General features: G+C 53.2%; 1 protein-coding gene across 5 annotated transcripts; it reads right to left on the bottom strand.

Annotated features, from left to right (window-relative positions):
• Positions 1-3,710: 3,710 nt before the first annotated feature.
• Positions 3,711-19,275, bottom strand: LOC103544406 (uncharacterized). 5 transcript variants are annotated; one of them, XR_011535911.1, is made up of 5 exons: positions 18,762-18,853; positions 18,616-18,675; positions 16,791-16,875; positions 15,182-15,402; positions 3,711-7,744 (listed from the first exon to the last, which is right to left on the bottom strand). XR_011535911.1 is itself a non-coding variant. In XM_070604265.1 (4 exons), exons 1-4 carry the CDS (start codon positions 19,187-19,189, stop codon positions 7,205-7,207), a joined length of 921 nt encoding a protein of 306 aa, XP_070460366.1. In that variant the 5' UTR covers positions 19,190-19,275; the 3' UTR covers positions 3,711-7,204. The 5 variants fall into 5 exon arrangements, 1 of the variants encoding a protein (XP_070460366.1); XR_011535909.1 differs by lacking the exons at positions 18,616-18,675; positions 18,762-18,853 and adding an exon at positions 19,115-19,251 and having other exon boundaries at positions 3,711-8,233; XR_011535910.1 differs by lacking the exons at positions 18,616-18,675; positions 18,762-18,853 and adding an exon at positions 17,666-17,790 and having other exon boundaries at positions 3,711-8,233.
• Between the last annotated feature and the right edge of the window lie 91 nt (positions 19,276-19,366).

The following is a 19,366-nucleotide window of genomic DNA, read 5'->3' as shown; positions in this document are numbered from 1 at the left end:
CAGTGAGCAGCAGAATCGCTGCACAGAGGTTGAAAGGGCACTGAAGGAGAGGATGCACCAACAACTGACAACGCGCTGCCTCCCGAGTGCAGAGGGGGAGGGGGAGAACTGGCCAGGACTCCTTGGCCTTCACCGGGATACGGTGACAGTTGGGCCAGTCACAAACACTGCTACGGAGGGCATGGGAGGAGGCGGGAGAGTTGAGCTGAGGTGCAAGGATTGATACAACCACCTCCAGCCAGAGGAGCCCCACGTCTCCCCTGGTGAGGGCTCGTCACATCTGTACCCCTGTTGGTCAGAATCCAATAGCTGGTGGAGGTCAGGGGGATCTCTTGAGCACCTGAACAACAGAGCCCCAAAATGAATGATCCAAAACCAGACATAACTGGAGGAAGAAACCGACAGTTCTACAATAAAAGTTGGAGACTTCCAAATCCCATGTGATGGACTGAATTGGGTGTCCTCTTCCCAATTCACATGTTGCGGCCCTAACCCCTGATGTGACAGTATCTGGAGATAGGGCCCTTAGGGAGGTAGCAAAGGTTAAATGAGGTCATAAGGGTGGGACCCTGATCTGACATTACCGGTGTCCTTATAAGAAGAGGAAGAGACACCAGAGATCTCTCTCTCTCCACCCACGCTCAGAAAAGAGGCCATGTGAGAGACAGAACAAGAAGGTGGCCATCTGGAAGCCAGGAGGAGAGGCCTTCCCTCACCAGAAACCGAATTTTCTGACACGGTGATCTTGGACTTCCAGCCTCCAGAACTGTGAGACAATACATTTCTGTTGTGTGAGCCATGCAGTCTGCGGTATTTCATCACGGCAGCCCTAGCAGACTAACACGCCCTGCTTTAAACAATGGATAGAACAACTAGACGGAAGCGCAATAAGGGAATCGGAGACTTGAACACCAGTATACAACAATTAGATCTAATGACATCTATAGAGAACTCTCCCCAACAGCAGAACGAACATGCTTCTCAAGTGCACCTAGGATTTTCCCCAGGATAGTGCACATGCTAGACCACAAAACATCCCTCCATAAATTAAGAGGATTCGAAAGGAGTGAAATCATACAAAGCATGTTCTCTGGCCAAAATGGAATGAAATTAGACATCAATAATGGAAGGAAATGTGGGAAATCTGCAAATAGATGGAAACCGAGCAGTGCATCCCTAAAGAAGTGTATTAGCCTGCGAGGGCTGCCACAACAAAACACCACACACTGAGTGGCTTCAACAACAGACATTCATTCTCTCACACTTCTGGGGGCTGGGAGTCCGAGACCGAGGGCCCGGCAGGCTTGGGTTCTTCGTGGCTTCTCTCCTTGGTCTGCAGGTGGCTGTCCCCTCACTGTGTTCTCACATGGTCACCCCTCTGTGCATGCATGCCCTGCCCTAGCTGCCCCCTTTTATATGTCCCAATCTGCTCTCCTTATAAGGACATCAGTCATACTGGATTAGAGCTCATCCTAAGGGCTTCATTTTACCGTAATTACAACTTTAAAGGCCCGAACTCCAGCAACAGTCACCTTCTGCAGTACCGGGCTTAGGAATTCAGCACATGGATTTGGGGGGACACAGTTCATTCCATAAGAATAACCAGTGCATCACACAAGAAATCAAAGGGAAACTAGAAAATGCTATGGAATGAACAGAAACAAAAACACATACCGAACATGACAAACCTTATGGGATGCAGCAAAAGCAGCACTCAGAAATTTAGGGCTGTAAAGACCTACATTCAAAGAGAAGAAGGATCTCCAATCAATAACCTAACCTTCCACATTTGCAAACTAGCAAAAGAGCAAAGCAAACCCAAAGCAAGCACAAAGGAAAGGAAACAAGAGTTGGAGTGGAAATAAATGAAATAGAGAACAGAAAAACAACAGAGAAAAAGGATGCAACCAAGTTTCTTCTTTGCAAAGATCAAGAAAAGTGACAAACGTTTGGCTAGACTCGCCAAGAAAAAAGAGAGAAGACGAAACTTACTAAAAATCCTTCAGAAAGGCTACATAGTGCATGATTCCATTTATATGACATTCTGGAAAAGGCAAGATTACAGAAATAGTAAAAAAGATGAGTGATTGCCAGGGGGTTGGGGGAAGGGAAGAAGGACTGGACAGGTGGAGGCAGGGGATGTTTTAGGGCAGTGAAGCCACTCTGCATGTTACTGTAATTGTGGGTATTTTGTCAAACCCATTTTACTTTACAGCATAAGAGTGACCCTTCAAGTATGCAAATTTATCAAAGTCATGTAGGAGTTCAGTGGAATCCCAGGAAGGAATGCAGCCTGTCTGAGGAATCCGTCTGACAATGTAGGGAAGACCTCACTGGAGGGGTCGAGGGAGGTGCTGGCCTAAGTCACTTTGGAAGGGAGCGAGTCTGTAAGACTACAGGCATGGGGAACTACATAACCACTGGGTTCTAGCTCATGGAGCTGTTTCCCAAGAGGGCACACATTTACAATTCTGATACTGCTATACAGGTCCACCTAAATAGAACAAATATGTAAATGGATGGCGGAGAGTGGGAGCCCCGTTCCTCAGTGTTTAAAGGGGCATTTACTCCTAAATAAGGGCAGGAGGCTAGAATGACCCATGGCGTACTAGATTAGAGTTGGAGTCATCCACATGAACTCAGGTTTAGCTTCGTATAGACACAGATGCTTACACATAGAAACAGTTGTAAGTAACTGTATACAGGGGTGAGTACAACTGTACATGCTTCCTTGCTCTGTCAGCAGGGAGGGCCTATGACAACACCCAGGAGCAGTGAACACACCTAGCACCCAGCACTTGGATTCTCAAACCATTCATGAAGAAAAGGAACCAGGGCTCCTTAGATGTGCGGATGATTCTCCGGCTGGGGCAGGAAAGATGCAATATGAGTGAGTAAAAAACTCACTCTTCCTCCTGTGTGTTCCTCCTTTACTCTCACACTGCTACCACACTCACAACATTTCTGACACCAGATGTGTGGGCTTTTTCCCATCCCAGCAATTCTGTGACCCCAGCTGAGTGTCCAACAATTTAACTGCATCTGGACACTGTCGACCTGGACACAGCATCGGATCCCACAGGTTAAGGGCTCAGTCCCGCGAGACTGCCTCCCACTTCAGAGGCCAATCACAAGTAGGAGGTCTCCAGGTTACCCACAGCCTCTGTCCGAGTGGGCTACAAATTGGAGGTTCCCATGACGCTCCTGCCTTGGATTTGAGTATTTGCTAGGAAGGCTCACAGAACTCAGGGAAACACTTACTTACATTTACCACTTTATTAAAGGGCAGGATGATGGACACAGACGAACAGGCAGGTGAAGAGATACACAGGGCGAGGTTTTGGAGAATCCTGAGCACAGGAGATTCTGTCCCAGTGCCACTGGGGTATACCACCCTCCAGGTATGTGGATGTGCTCAACCTGGAAGCTCTCCAAACCCCCATACTACTGGAATTTTATGGAGGCTTCCACACGCTGGCATGATTGTTATTAACTCCACTTACAGCCCCTCTGCCCTCTCTGGAGAATGGGGGGTGGGGATGAAAATTCCAAGCTTCTAGTCCTGGCTTGGTCTTTCTGGTGACCAGCTGCCATCCAGGACCCCACCTGGACTTGCCTAAATGATATTAGGTCTATGGCTGTGAGAAGCCTTATGTTGCTTCTCCCTTCTACAAAAAAATGCAATCAGAAACTCCAGGAAAAACAAAGACTATAGAAGAAAGTCAAAGTTTAATAGAAAGCAAACTAGAACATGGTAACATTTGGGACAAAAAGTAAAGTGTATCAGAAAGGAGACTCCATTTGAACATTCTCATTTAAGCATCATGGGAGTCTTGGCGTGCAACTATAGAAATGGAAATGGTAGATAGATTGTACTGTAATGAATAATATGACCATAGTCATAACACTGCAAACTCAGTGGGTTGCCTTTCAACTTTGAGAACCAATCGGTAAGAAAGCCCAGGAGACTTAATTATGGTTAAAGAACAGTGGACAATGGGAAACTACAAATACGGCTATGATGGTGCTATGGCACGCTGTTCAGAACTCCCTTCAAGATGCAAATTCCTATTTCCCTAGCTGGCTTGAGTGCTGTCAGCTCTCCTCAGGAACTGCCTTGGATAAAGACAGTCAGCTTCACCAACGTCACACCAATACTCAGCAAGCCCACAGCCAATGATTCAACTTGGCGGTATAAAGGTCCAGCCTCTTGCCCCAACGTGGGACATCTCGGAAAGGCGATCCCAGCTTCAGTGCTCCCTGTGGGGTTGGCTGGAGCTTTTTGAGACTGCATCACAGCACACCTTCTCCATCTGCCCAACCCTGATTCCTTCCTGCCCCGCCCCTTCCTCAGGTGCTGGTCCTAAGAGCACTCCCTAAGAAACTCCCGCACATGGATCGCCATCCTAGAGCCTGCTTCCCCGGGAAACCGACCTGCAACAACCCTCAACAGACAGTCGGGAGGAGGAAGGGAAGAAGACAAGTGGAGGGAAATGCAGGTATATTAGTATCACCAGTACGAAGTAGAAAGTCAATACTTGTGTCCCTAGTTGATGGAAAGAGAAATAGAGGTATAGGGATATTATTTAAAGGCACGAAAGTGTGCCTTAATAGAAAACCTGAAAAATAGTGATCTATCTACCTATTAATAGGAGAGGGGAAAATGGTAGGGAGAGATGAAAGAAAATTGGTCATGAGTTGATAACTGATGAAATTTGGGCATGAGCATGTGAGGCTTATTATACAATTTTCTGTATTTTTGTATATGTTTGATCAATTACCATAATTAAAAGTTAAAAACATAGACATGAAAAGAGCAAAGGATCAGTGAAATCGAATCTCATCTATCATAGCAGGAAGTCAGCAGATAACGTCTACAGTTGGCAACGACACAAAAGAGTTGATGTAGATATCAGCATAATATTTACAAAGATAGAGGCAGACTACCAGAAGATGAAACTAGAAACATTTAAAATGAGAATGGGGTGCTGAGGGGTAAGGCAAAGGACTTTTGCTTTGTATTATATGCCTTTTGTGCTTTGCCTTCTGTTAGGGGTTGAACTGTGGCCCCTCTCAGAAAAAAAAAAAAAAAAAGATTTGTTGGAGACCTAACCTCCAATACCTAAGCATGTGAACTTATTTGGAAATAGGCTCTTTACAGAGGTAAGCAAGTTAAAATGAGGTCATCAAAGTGGGACCTAATGTAATAGGACTGATGTGCTTATAAAAAGGGAAAATTTGGATGCAGGCACAGGCACACACAGAAGGAAGATGTCCACGTGAAGCTGGAGATTGCAGGGCGGCATGCGCAAGCCAAGGTATGGCAAAAATTGCCAGTAAAACATCAGAAGCTGGAAGAGGCAAGGAAGGACCCTTCCCCTACCAGTTTCAGAGGGAGCACAGCTCTGCCAACACCTTGATTTCAGACTTCCAGCCTCCAGAAGTGTAAGACAATACGTTTTTGTTGCTCTGAGCCACCTAGTTGGTGGTACTTAGTCACAGTAGCTCTCGCAAACTAATACAACTTAAGAACATTTCAAAACGTCATGAGATTGCTGGGTTATGCAGAAGGTCAGCTGAGAGAGAAAATTATGCACCAGTTACCACAGTTCCGTTCCGTTTTGGGTTCGGTTTTTTCTGCTGGGCTGTAGCAGCAGTAGCAGCAGCAGGACAAGAGTGACAGCAAGTGGAGAGAGCCAGCGAGGAAGCAGGTTGGGTGAGAGTGGTGAAGAGTGAGGCTTTGAGAGAGCTCGTTAGTCAGAGAGTGGGACCCTGAGGTTTAAGACGTTTGAGGTGGAGCAGATCCTGATAATCAGAAGGGCTAGGATGCAGCCTTGAAGGTGGGGGGCTGAGGCTGAGAGAAAGAGAGATTGCTGGAGGTTAGGAAGAAGTCAAGGGGCTTGGAGTGGCATGGGCAGCCCAGGTAGAAATGAAATCACCCAGGATGATGGCAGGACTCAGGGAGCCAAGGAGGCCTGGGAGCCAGGTGCCTGAGTGATTGATGAATGAGGGAGAGGGAACAATAAGCGCAGTGGAACAAATTACCACAATCTTAGCAGCTTGTATACAACACCCACCTATTACCTCCTGGTTTCTCACCTGAGGCTCTGGGTTCTCTTCCAAGCTTATTCAGGCTGTTGGCAGAATTCAGTTCCTTGTGGGTGTGGGACTGAGGTCCCCATCTTCTAGATGGCCATCAGTCAAGGGCCGATCTAGCTCCCAGAGACTGCTCACAGTTCCTTGCCAGATGGCCTTCTCACAACATGGTAGTTTACTTCTTCAAGGCCAGCAGGGGAAGCTCTGTAACTTCAGGGAAGACCTGGCCCTCCTTTGAAAGGTTTGCCTGATTAGCTCAGACCCACCCAGGATCATCTCCCTTTTGATTAACTCAAAGTCAACTGATTAGGGGCCTTAATTACACCTGCAAAATCCCTTCACCTTTGCCATATCCTATTGTTTACAAGCAGGTAGTCCATTCTGCCCACTCAAGTCCAAGGGCGGAGAGGGGATTCTACAAGGACATGTACATTGGGGGGCGGGTAGGAAATGTGGAGGCTATATAGAATTCTACCTACCACAGATGCACCCTGTCTTGAGCCTCAATGCCACCGGATGACAGAAAAACTAATCTAGTCCATCCCACACTTTCCCAGTTACTTCAGGGCTTTCTTTCTAAGTACAAATGATCATTATCAAGCAATTCAAGATTTTCTCCTCCTTGGCCCCTGGCTACCACCTACATTCTGTGAGGCTTACTCAGTTCCATGGCATCTGGAGAGAGAGAGAAAGCACAAGCGAGCATCTGATCCTTGTCATTGGCAACTGTCCCTGCCAGCATCCACTGCAACGTACAATCCCATCTGGCCCTAAGAGACAGCACCCCTTCGTGCTGACTTCCAATGAGGTGTCTTCCTCCTCAGGACATCAGGTGTGTCCTGGTACACAGTCCAAGCCACTTTCCACTGTGACATCCTTTGGAGGGTAGCTCTCTCTCCCACGCCACTTTAGTGCCATTCAAACTCAGGGGGCTGCCCCAGACACTTCCGCAGCTGAGTCATGCTGATCTAGTGTGAGGGGAGTTCTAGGACGCTGAGAAGTTTTCAGGGTACAGTCCAGCAAGGGAGCACAAGTCCCCCTGCCCTTGGACTTCTATTGTACTCCCACGTTTGACCCTAACTCCAGGGGTGGGGCAGAACACATCCGTCTATTGGGAAATATTCTGCAATTCCCTGCCACAGCAAAAGGATGAGGATTCGAGGAAGAATTGAAGGCTTGTCTCCCATTCCAGATCTGGCATCCTCAGACGGGCACTCCTTGAGAGCAGGCTCTGCCCCTTCCGTTCACTGCTGTATCCCCAGGGGGGGCACCCTCTTCTGGGTTTTGCAAAATCACTGGGATGAGAAGCATGAGCAGAATTACCTGGATGAGAAGGCAGAGCGGTCCAGGTTGTACTCAGTCTGCTGCCAGTGAGGGCTCTCTTGCCCTGCATGGAGAAGCAGGCAGGGCCCTGGCCTCTGTGGGCATGTGAACTGGTTCTGAGAAGGAACCTGATGTGGGCTGTGACTGCCACCAAAAGTGCTGGGCACCGAGGGCCCTGTTCCCGGACGTGGCTGTCTGAAGATGTGCAAGGCAGGGCCGTGACACTGTTCTCCAACTGCCTGGGCAGGGCCAGATAGACAGCGCTGGATCCCGGCTGCCCGGAGGTTTGTGATGCAGCAGGAGCTGCCTCGTTCCTGGCTTGGGCCTGGAGGGGGAGTGAAAGGGAATTGGATCACAACCAGGATCTCATTCCACTGAAGTAGGAGTAAAGCCCCATGGAGCATGAGGGCACAGAGGAGGGGCTGGGCACCCCGGCAGCCTTGACATTTGCTGAGCTCCTTCTCTGGGTCACACACTGTGCCAAGGGCTTTACAAGCTGAGATGACTCATATGGAAGAGGTCAGTCGCAGTCCCCTTTGCCTCTGGACATCTTGCATCCATCATCCTGCAAGTGATCTTTGCCTTCCCTTCCCTTTCCTCCTCTCCCTCCTCCTCTTTTCTTTTCAAGCCCAGGCTTTTTCATCCTGCCATTCATTGCTTCAGCCAGCTCAGCTCCAGTGGTCCCAAAGGCAGGGCTTGGAGCAGGCCAGCTCAAGGCTCTCAGAGCCGGGAAGTCGGGAATTTCTAAAAGCCTCCACCAGGGGTCGCCTAGGCACCAGTGTTTGCCAGCACTGCTTCACAGGCGATTCATTTCCTTAAAAAAAATGTATTATTTTGTAAAGCATAAGCTTAAAACAAAACAAGCAAAACAGAAATGCCTCATTGGATCTCTGTAAGTACCGCTCTCTAGCTGAGTGAACGATGACGGCTCCCTTTTCCATTTGCGTGGCATCCATCTGAATGAGGACATTCCATTTGGGCCCCCCTTCCCTCCTGGTTTTCCCTGCTCCTCTTGCATTTATGAAGGAGTCCTGCTTATTCCCCCAGATCTGTCTTTACAAAGAGCCTCAGGGAAGGGAAACAATGACAGGTGTTTGGGAATAAAGGAGGACTCTCAAGGTTGAGGGCTTCCTGTGAAGGGAGAGGCTTCTGGTCCCTTGGGCCTGCAGTCACAGCCCCAGGGCCTGTCCCTGTCCCGAGGTCCCATAGGCCAGACCTCACCTGCCTGCACTCTCAGTCTCTAACAAGCAGGTGTTGCTTGCAAAGGGGAGCCCACAGCTGGATTGCCAGAGCAACGCCCATTGCCTCCTGCACTTCTGAAGGCAAAGCCAGAGGACAAGTCGGAAACCCTGGGAAACACTGCAGGGCTTTGTGACGTTCCTCTTGGGTCCCTCTGAAATGAGTGCTATGAAACACACCTCAGGCACTAATTGATGCACCCAGAGAAGGAAGGGCTAAAGACAGACAGCCTGAAACACGACAACTTCCAGGGAAACAACAGAAGGGTAGGAGGAATCTTCCCCGAATGACCACATGCCTCCTGCCTCATCAGAGAGAGGCCCTCATGAAGGGAGCAGTTTATGCCAAAAAAGGCAGCAACGAGAGCAACCTTGCCGGCTTGGTGAGGAAAATCAGCCCTCCGTTGCTATGACACAGGAAAGCAGTGGATGTCCCCCATTGCAGAATTGGTGTGATGTGATATTTCTATAACATCACTAAACAGTCTATCGATATGGGAAACTTCTCCAAGAGTCTCGAAGGAGCCAAGAAAAAGACTCCAGTGGAGCCTGGTGGCAGAGTGGTTCAGTTCGTGCACTCCACTTTGGTGACCCAGGGTTCGCAGGTTCAGATCCCGGGCGTGAACCTACACACAGCTCATCGAGCCATGCTGTGGCAGCATCCCACATACAAAATAAAGGAAGATTAGCACAGATGTTAGCTCAGGGACAATCTTCCACAAGAAAAAAAGAGGAGAATTGGCAACAGATGTTAGCTCAGGGGCAATCTTCCTTCCCAGAAAATAAATAAATAAATAAAACCCCACTGTGGTGGAAGGCTTACCAGTGGTGATTCTTGCTAAAGGGCATGTGTTGTTCACAGTGAAAGTGCAGTTTTCAAAAGCCATCGAAGTTGGGATTTCTCTCCATTGGCTCTTGGAGCCCAAGAGTTGCCTTTGAGTCCTGGGGAGGAGCAAAGCCTTGAGGCTCCCAGTCCTACCCTTGACCTTGTAATCCAGGCACAAACCATTAGCTGCCACACCTCACACCCCTGACTGCTTGCTTGCCCCCAGCTGGATGCCAGCCCCCATCTCTCTGAGTGATCCTGCACTGAGCAGTCACATGATGGGCCAAAGAGCACGGGCTGTGCAGTCAGACAGACCTGACTTCAATCCTAGCTCCAGTGTGGCCCTGGCCCACTGCAAAACTCTCCTGGGGCTCATATGGAAAGGTGAATCCCACAGAGACGGCCTAGGGGCCCATTCCTAGGCTCCAGCAGGCACTCGAGAAACGGGGGCTCTAGGTAGCAGGTTCCGCCTGCCTGGACCGACTCTAGCCCTTGGAGTTCCCGGTCCCAGCCTGCCCAGTCTGCCCCAGCTTCGGCCCCTCTGGGGCACGGCAGCAGCCATCTCCAGCTCTCCTGAGCCCCACGCCATGGCTTGTGAGCTTCAGAGATGCCAGCTGGGCCAGTGAAGTGTTCCCAGTTAGGAAGCTGCAGCCTGTGGCATGGGGGGACTACAACCTTCCCTCAGGTGATGCCCACCCAGCTCCCTGACAGGCTCCAGGCAGCACGTGGGGTACTTCCCTGGTGCCCCGTTCAAGGCGCTATGATCAGGGCAATTCTGGCTTTCCATTTCCAGGGTCACGTGGCTTCTACATCATCAACAAGCTGCTAAAGGAATCAGTTCCCAGAGGGATACGATGGCAGGCTGGAGGTGGGCTGGCACTACCACTTCTCATGCCATTCACAGTGAGACCCGGGTGGGGCCCAAAGTTAGACAAAAGGCCCCAACGCCACTTTCTTGCTTCTCTTCGCCATCTCACGTCTTTGTGCATCGAATTCATTCCAGCTTTTTCAGCTCACTGAATCCTCACTGCTGTCCTTATCTCCAGTGCACAGATGTGCAAAGGGAGGCTTGGAGGACGGTCATCACTGGCTCAAGATCTCACAGCCGGCACAGCTGGAACTTAAATGCTGGCCTCTTGGCCAGGATGCCACACTGCCACAGACAGACCCAGGCCAGGGCACTGGTCTGGGCTGCTCAGTACTGTGGTGTCACGGTGATCACCATATGTCTTCACAGGCCACCAGGACACGTGGAAGGACACGGGGGCACAGAAGCAGAGGTGGGCAGGTGAGAGAGATTCCAGATCCCGGGCTGGCTGAGAACACTGTTTTCCCAGGGAGAACGTGCACTTTGCAATTCAGGCTCCAGAGTAATCCCGAGGATAAAACTATTGGCTGCCAAGTATGGAGCCAGGGATACCTGTGTGCCACAGCCTGAAGGACAAGGCGTATGTCCCAGCACTGCTGGGTGTGGGGTCTACCACCCTCATTTTACAGGAGGAGAAAATGGAGGGGCGCTCAGGTCACACGACTTGTCAGTGACAAAGACTGACAAAGACTGGACTTCAGCCCAGCTCCCTCACTTACCCCTGCGCTCAGTACTGATGCAGTGAAGGACACGGGGCATGGACGTGTCAACATGACAAGCACAATGAAGCTTCCCTGTGGCCAGCACTTGCTATGTGCTAGGCCCTGTGCTGACTGCTTCAGCTTTGAGGCCAACGGGCCTCGTTAACCACCTTGCCTCCTTTGTGGTCACTTAAGACGTTTGCTAGAAAAGGTGAGGTGTCCACTCAGACTCCTCCAGGTGAGGGGAAAGAAACCCTTCGAGGAAAAAAGTGGGGACAATGAATGAAAACAAGATGGTGAAGGCCCTTCCTTGGAAAGCTGCTTTCAGGCACCTTACCATGCTGTCCACAGTGAACCGACAGGCTTCTCGGGGACAGAGTGGGCCGCACAGCAGAGTTCCTCACATAGGCTGCAGCACGACACCCCTTCAGCTCACCTGCTGCAGCTGCGTTTTCCACTCAGGGATTGTGAAGAGCCTGCTAGGAAAGCAGCAACTGGGCTGGCCTGACGATGCCAAGCTCCCTGTGTTGTTGCCTACATCTCAAAATCAGACTCCTCAATCATGCAAGCCCCCAGAATTGTGTGCGAGGGCCCAGGCGTTCTGTGACTGCCCTGGGAAACTGCACAGGCCTCGGGATTTCCTGAAACAAGACTGTGGGCAGATCTGCAGGGGTATGAACGATTGACGTACACACACGCTTGCCAAGGGCCTTCCTAATTTTAGCTCCACATTCACCCCATTTCCACCACGGAAAACTGGGGTTGGTAGCAAGTGAGATTTCACACCCTGGGGCAGTTGGTCCCGTAGAGCTGGGGCACCCAGCCATCCGGGTTGACCTGGGGTAGGGCCTCAGTCCTGCCTATCCCAGGAAGGGCATGCCTGCTGGCTGACGGCTGGAGGAGGGGCACACCTCCAGCAACTCTGGCCCTCCGTTAGTCCTCAACGAATGCTAGCTCTTGCTGGTGATAGCATCACATGTGCACAAGGCCGCCTCGGGGCCACGTGAGTTTCAGAATTCAGAAAGCTGACAGAGGGCACAGACTGCATAGCACAAACACCCTTGCAGGCTCCAGTGAACGCGTTGATAGCTCTGCTGTGACACATGACTACGAACGCCAAGGGGGACAAAGACAACTCAGGATTCTACAAAGAGCTTCTTGTCATCCACTTTTGGTTTTGCCACCAACAGACTTTAGGCGAAGCTGATGAAAACACTTTTGGTTGCCAAAGCTCTGTGGATGAGGGAACTGATGACAGCAGATCACGGACCTGTATCCCCAGACGCAGCTGACTGACATGGACGTCCACACACATCAGGGAAGAGGCTCCCAGCTTTACAGATCCCTGGGGGCACTGATACAGGCCCCACTTCTCAAACCCTGTCAGTCTGAGTGGGTCCACATTGCCTCCCCACTGGCCCCATGGGCCACTATACTGTACATTTTTGGTCAAAATCCATGCACGGCACCTGAGGCCCCAATCCACAAACCTGGGGCCACATCCAGTAGGACCTTTGGGACTGGGGGCCAACAGTGTCACTGCTCTTCCTCTTCCTTGCCAAGCTGGAGGCTTTTCCCTGTCTGTGCATCTCCCATCTGCAGTCTTCGAGGCACAGGCCAGCACCCCCACGCTCTCTCTTACCTATCAAAGCCTAATCAGCAAAACAGAGATGCCTCTCCGGCCACCACTAGCAGTAGAGTGCTTCATGGTTTACGGGCCACTCTCACAGAACCATCCTGTGTCATCCACGACCCCAGGAGATAGGCGGAAAAACAGCATGACTCCTCAGGGGGAGATTTTCATATTGTGCCCATCTTTCAGATGAGGAAATTGAGGCTCGGGGAGGTACAGTCATTCGCTTAGACTCACACTCCAGCAGTGGTGGCACCAGGGATCAATCCCAGATCTGTAAACATAGAACAAAGCTTGCTTTTTCTGCCATGCTCCCCCTGTGGAGGACAGGAGCCTGAAGGGGGCAGGTTGGGGGCGCTCCCCAAACAAATCTGCCTCAGCCAGGAATCTTCTCCCAGCTCCCTGAATGTATCTGGCCCTTTCAGGGGGCCCTTCCCCCATTTCCAAACCAAGGAGACCCTTTTCACCCTCAAGACCTAGCTCACAGGGCCCTTTTCTCTGAAGCCTTCCTCGGCCCCTTGCCCCGAGTCATTGGTTACTTCCCCTTCAAGTTTTCCTGACCCCATAGGGCCTCGATTCAGATCAGGTGGTTTACAGGACTGCCTGGAAGATGCCCCCACCAGCCCTGAGTGACGCAGCGCTGAGTGCGCCTGTGGACCTGCACCGTCAAGGAGCCTCTTACAGGACGGGTGTCTGCTGACAACTCTGCTTTGCCCTGTGCTGTTCCCTACCCAGGTCTGCCCTCTCCCATCAGCCTGGGCTTACAGTGATGCTAACAGACACTCAGCTGGCAAACGCCCTGGAAGCACACCCCCTTCCAAACCCAGCAGTCTCCTGACGCACAAGAGGCCGAAGCACCTCCCACCAGGCCGGCCGCAGTGTGGAGCGCGGTTTTGCCCGAGGAAAGGCACCTGGTGCCCTATGTGTGCTACTTGGTATGCACCCATTCCTGGGGCACCAATTCTGGGTGTTGATTGACCCGTTCGGTCCACCTGGATTGCAAGGCCTCAGGCACAGTGAGGGCCTAACTACCCCGCCGAGTGCAGGTCCTTGAGGGCCGATCCCTGCTCTGCAGCTCCCCGATGCGCTGGGAGAGACTGTCAGCTCGGTGTCACAGGCTGAAGGGACACCCTGTCCAGCCCTGCTTCGCCCTGCTCCCTTCGTGGGTGTTAGTCCCCAGTCAGCCTTTGGCACACCTCACTCCCTCTCAGGGGAAGCTTCCTGAAGTACTCCACCTGAGACGGTTGCTTCTGGAGTGGTCCAAAAAGCAGGTGCTAAGACAGGGTCTTGGTGTGGGATTGTTCATCACCCGCCCCACTGGTAATGAGGACCCCATCCTGGGGGTTGGTGGTGTGCAGACAGCCCAGCAGCTAGAATGTTCCTGTCAGAACTTTTCGCTGGGCCAGCAGATGGAGAGGAATTTCCCGGCAGACGAGGGGACCCAGGCGTGTGGCACGTACAGGAAGGACAATTCGAAGGACAAGGGGAAGGACAAGGGTGACCCTCTTGCTTTGATGACCTGCAGGGCAATGAGAAGCCTGGGGTGATTAACCGAGTGAAAACTAAGGGGGAGCCCCAGAGTCTCCTCAGTAGCTTGCAAAGTCGCCCCATCTCAGGCAGCGGATGAAGGGCAAACCCAGGATTTGATAGGAGTGGCTGAACTTCAAAGACAGCTGAACGTTCACCAAGGCAGGTCCGTCAGGCCAACATCAGAAGTCCCGTCGGGAAAACCCGCACCCCTGACACAAGGGACAGGCACATGCAGGCGAGGGCCCTGGAAGAGCTAGACTCCCCAGACGCCTCTGAAACTTCTGAGCCTGTGGCAGCGGCCCACCCCATCCCTAAGGGAGCAAAAACTGCACGTTTTTCCTCGCGGGTGCCTTCCGTCCCAGGACGTAGGGTGACCAGCTGTCCCATTTTGCTGCGGGACTTGCAATGCTAAAACCAGGAGAGTCCCAGGAAAACCAGGAAGAGGTGGTTGGCTTCCTGCCAGGCCCCCAACCAGAGTGAAGTCACCACACAACACAGGCAGAATGTGCCAGGCCTGCTAAGGGAGGAAAGGAACTGCACAACCGCCTGACCCACGAACGGCAGTAGAGGTCCTGGGGTGGCACTGAACCGCCAGCATGCGGGGGCTGACACTGATGGACGCCACTGGCAAGGAGGCCTGACCCTTCAAGCGGCGGAGGGGGTCAATACAACACGGCCTCCCTGGGGGCACAATGGATGGGCAACCCACCAAGGTGCAGCCTAAAATGGACCCTCGAAAGAGCAAGAACACACGGCAGGTGGCTGAGGGCAGCCACCCCAACAAAGTCATGATCCCTTGCCCAGGTTCTGCCCCTGAGCCAGTTTTCTGACCTGGAACCGTGGACTAGGGAGGTGGGAAGGACACTGCAGTGCCATGGAAAGTAGGCACGGGAATGACCCCCCAACCCCTCCCAAAGGGACCTCTGGCTATGCACTGGGGGACTGAACGCTGGGAAATGGGATTACCAGACCGTGGGAGGCTGTTGGGGACAGCGTCCAACCCGACATTGACAGTGGAGTCTCAATAAACTCGGTCTCCGCGTCCACTTCAGGAGGACCTCCGTGCTGGAGTTTCTGACCAGAGGACGTCACTGGGTCCAAGGTGTGCTGGGCCATTCTCGAGCATTTGTCAGTAGCACTTGAGCGGAGAGAGCCCAGAATCCAATACACTCCACAGCAAGGTAACACTTAATGTTAAACAAAAAGACATAAGACAGAATGGTCACACAGCAGGAACTCAACTGAGTAAAGAGGAACCACACAGAAAAAGAACGGGGGGAGGGTCAGCCCCATGGCATAGTGCTTAAGTTCAGCACCCTATGCTTTGGCAGCCTGGCTTCACAGGTTTGGATTCTGGGGCACTCATCAGCCATGCTATGGCAGCCACCCACATATAAAGTGGAGGAAGACTGGCACAGATGTTAGCTCAGGGCTAATCTTCCTCAAGCAAAGAGGAAGACCAGCATAGATGTTAGGTCAGGGCTAGCCTGCCTCAGCAAAAAACAAGAAGTGGGGGAATAGGCCCAAATTGTGAGCATTCACACCTCCGAGTAGTTGTCTCCTGAGTGCCCTCTGTCTTGATTCTTCATATACTTTCTGTACTTTCCAAAGTCGCCACAGCGAGCATGCACATACTCAGGAGTTAGCCGAATGGGTCTTCTGCAACAGAGTGCATTAGTCCACCCATTCAAGGCCCCATCACCATAGTTATGGGATGGCAACACCTGCTCCAGGTCTCCCACACCTGAATCTCATAAACAAATAAGCTGGACCACACAGTGTCACTCAGCCACAGTGTGACGTTTGGATGCCGTCCCTCAAGCTGTGGAGGGCCTGGCGCGGGGGTCATTGCTTGTTTGCTCAGAGACTGAGGACAGGAAAGAAGATGTTACTGAGACTCAGGAGATGGAAACATGGAAATGAGCACTGATCCGCCCCCAATTGACGGTGCTATTCTGGCTTGTGATATGAATGCAAGTGAGGAGGTTGTCAGAAGTTTACGGAAACTCCCAAAGTACCAACTCAACCAGGCCACCCTATGTGTGCAGGCACCACACCTAAGCAGTGGTGGCAAAGTAGCTCGTGGGTGACTGCAGGTGCCTTGTGATGCAGCTTCATCTTGTGGACTTGGAGCATCACTACACAAAGGCAGAAATAAGTACAGTTCTCAGGTTGGACCACGTGATCCGGGCCATACTGAGAGGGACCCACCCAACTGGAGCTACCTGGGGGACAGGGAGCAAGGAGGGCAGTGGAGTCTGCCTGTTGGAATCAGGCCACATGAGGATTGGGAGGAAAAGGGAGACTGGGGCCAAAGAAACAAGGCTCGCTGTCCTCTTGCTACTGCACGGCTGCCGGGCCTCCTCTTCAGCAAGGTCAGGACACGGAACTACAGCCAAGCGGTGACAGAGGGAATCACAGGGATGAGAAGGAGCCCATTCTCAGGGGCAGAGTGCTGGACGCAAGGGCACCTCCTCCTCGGGGACCACTCCTCCCAGGTGGTGGGGCCTGCGGGTGGAGGGCAGCCTCCAGCTGGAGGGGCAGTGGACATTCCCTGACCTTTGGGATCACTTACACTTCCAGAGTCTAGGTGAACGCTGAGTGCAGAGCAGGCCTGCAAAGGGAGGAGGAGAGCAGCCCCCGAGGGCCAGAGGAGGAATCTGAAACACAAACAATGAAGGGGAGATGAGCACCCAGGCTTCAGAACCAGCTCCCACAACTCTGCACCAAAGAGACCAGCAGCTCAACAGAAAGCCGGGCAAAAGACGTTTCAGAGAGGAGGAAACCGGACCTGCCGAGAAGTGTATGGGGGAAACCGGGAGTTTGGGTCAAGCCGGTCCCAGATCTGTGGTGCCGCAAAACACGTGGCAGGAGCCAAGTGGAACCTTCCCTGTACCTCAGAGTCAAAGAAGCACGTGGGGTGAACTCTGCACTTCTCGGCAAGTGAGGAGATGGGTGACAGGCTCAGCGGAGGAGAGGGGATGTGGAGAAATCACACGGAGCAGAGAGCATGGGCTGGGCAGGAGAACATCTAGGCCAGAGAGGGGGCCGGGAGAGCCAGAGTGTTGAGCACCGAGAGGCCTGGTGGTGGAAAGTTCCCAGCGGACAGCTGGGGGGAGGTGGGGCTGGATGGACACAGGTCACTGGAGGGGTGAAGGATAAGAAACTGCAAAAGCAAGGGCTCAGACAGGCCATCGGGGACAGAGAGTTCTGCAGGGTGCTGCCCGGAGGGAAGAGGAAGCGAGCCTGACTGAGGAGGTGCTGTGAGCTCTAAAGAGGAGGCCAAGTCCTGGGGGCATTCGCCACAAAGAGCAGTGGTGGACATGCTAAAAGCACTTCCTAAAAGGAAGATGGGCTGCATTATGGGGATGGAACCACGGTCTGGGGAAGAAAGCAGGCCCCTTGCAGCCCTGAGGCCTGAATCCCATGAAGGTGCCCTCTGCTCCTCACCTCACCTCAGGGCCAGCATTCATGCTTCCTGGAGCTTCGGCAAGGAGCAAGCAGCTGCAGCTCACTGGAAGGTAAGGCAGTGCTCTGTTGATCTACACTGACTGAGCAACTCCTGTGCACTGGGGCCGCAGCTTGCAGAAACGAGTCAAGAGCCAGTCCTGGCATTTAAGGACCTCAGCGCTCCTGAGGGGGCCCTGGACTCTTGGAGAGCAGGTACAACCCTGGGAGACAGGAGCCCAGGGAAGGGAGGGAGGAAGGGAGGGCCAGAGTGCCGCCAGAACCCAGGGACAGGAGTGCCTGCCACCAGGCGTGGGGCAGAGAAAGGCTAGGACTCTCTTGTCTTGGCAGGCATTAGAGCCCACGGGTACCACGTACCAAAGCGGGGAGTCCTGACAGACTGCGTGCACTCAGGGGTCAGGGGCTCCCCAGCACAATGACCCACATGTTGGGCCACAACGGGGGAGAGAGCTGGCCCCCCCCTGGAAGGCCCTCCCAGGGCCCCGAGGTTTTTGGGCTTCAACAGGAGAGGGCCCAGCAGGGTTTTCAGGAGGGCATTGATGAGGTCAGATGTGCTGCTGAGAAACGGGACTGGTGGCCTGTGCAGCTCCCACTGGACTAGAAAGAGCCGGCGCCCAGGCCGATGGGGAGGCTCAGGGAACAACCAGCACGGGCCCCAGACTATGGGGCCGGAACTCAGGAAGTGGCCATGGGGCAGGAAGAGGGGCCTTCATTCTGATCGGGCCTTTGAGAGGCAAAGCCCCAGGACTGGGTCATCCAGGCAAAGCCCAGGAAGGGCGCAGGGATGTCGAGGAGCACAGCGCATGGCAGTGAGTGCCTTGAGCTACTAACTGAGAGTCAAGACAGGATGCAGCTTTGACAGAGAAGCGGGCTTTTGGGAGACATGTCAGGTGTGAGGGGTAGCAGAAAAGAGGGGGGACTTTCCTTCTCACCTGCAAACAAAGCCCATATCACGACTGCCCCTCAGGACGCCCAGGCACGCCCGCGGTGGCCTGGAAGAAGGAGACCCTGACTCTCCGGGCACAGGACTCAGCCTAGAGGTGCCGCCCTCTCCCGGCCTCCGCGTCCCCCAGGGTACCTTCGGAGGGTCAGTTAGGTCGCCAAGGACGCTGCGACTGCACCTTGACTTCTGCCTCTGAGGTCACCGCGCATCAGGCGCCTAGCCCCTCCTCCTCCTCCCTCCCTTTCTCCCAGCTCCTCCCCCACCTTTCTCCCAGCTCCGCCTCGTCTCCTGAAGCCCCGCCCTCAGCCCCGCCTTCTCTTTCAATAGCGGCTCCTCCCCCGGCTCTTTCCCTCAGGTCTGGCTTCCATAAGGCTCCCCCGGCCCCGCCCAGCCCCGGTCCTGCCCCTCAGCCTCCCCGCAGCCCCGCCCCCTGGCTCACGTTGTCCCCCGCCTCACTCTCCCCCTAGCCCCTCTTGCCCGTTCCTGACCTGCTCCCAGCCGCTGGTCTCCAGGCCCCGACTGGGCCTGCTGAGGCCTGGTCCCTTGGGGCCTGGGGAGTCCATCGACGTCTCCTAGAGGCGGGGGACCGCGTGCACTCGTGCTCGTGACGTCAGCATGTGTCTTCGTAATGAGCTGGCTGCGTGCCTGCGTGCCTTCGTACAGGCGTGCTGAGTTCCGGCGTGCTGCGTGCTTACGTACGTGATCCGTGCCCCCGTATTCCCGCAAGAAAGGGGCGTCGG

This window comes from Equus przewalskii, chromosome X, assembly GCF_037783145.1.
Source record: "Equus przewalskii isolate Varuska chromosome X, EquPr2, whole genome shotgun sequence".
NCBI lineage: Eukaryota > Metazoa > Chordata > Mammalia > Perissodactyla > Equidae > Equus > Equus przewalskii.
This window is presented reverse-complemented; position numbering and strand designations above follow the sequence as displayed.

Bases quoted from the DNA above. Each gene is read 5' to 3' on its own strand.
- LOC103544406 (XM_070604265.1), bottom strand. From the start codon at position 19,189: ATGGACTCCCCAGGCCCCAAGGGACCAGGCCTCAGCAGGCCCAGTCGG. The intron at 15,403-16,790 runs GTAAGTGATCCC...TTTAACATTAAG, and splicing joins TTCACCTAGACTCTGGAAGT to TGTTACCTTGCTGTGGAGTG. The intron at 7,745-15,181 runs GTAATCCCATTT...CTCCCCCTCCAG, and splicing joins CAACAGCCTCCCACGGTCTG to GCCCAAGCCAGGAACGAGGC.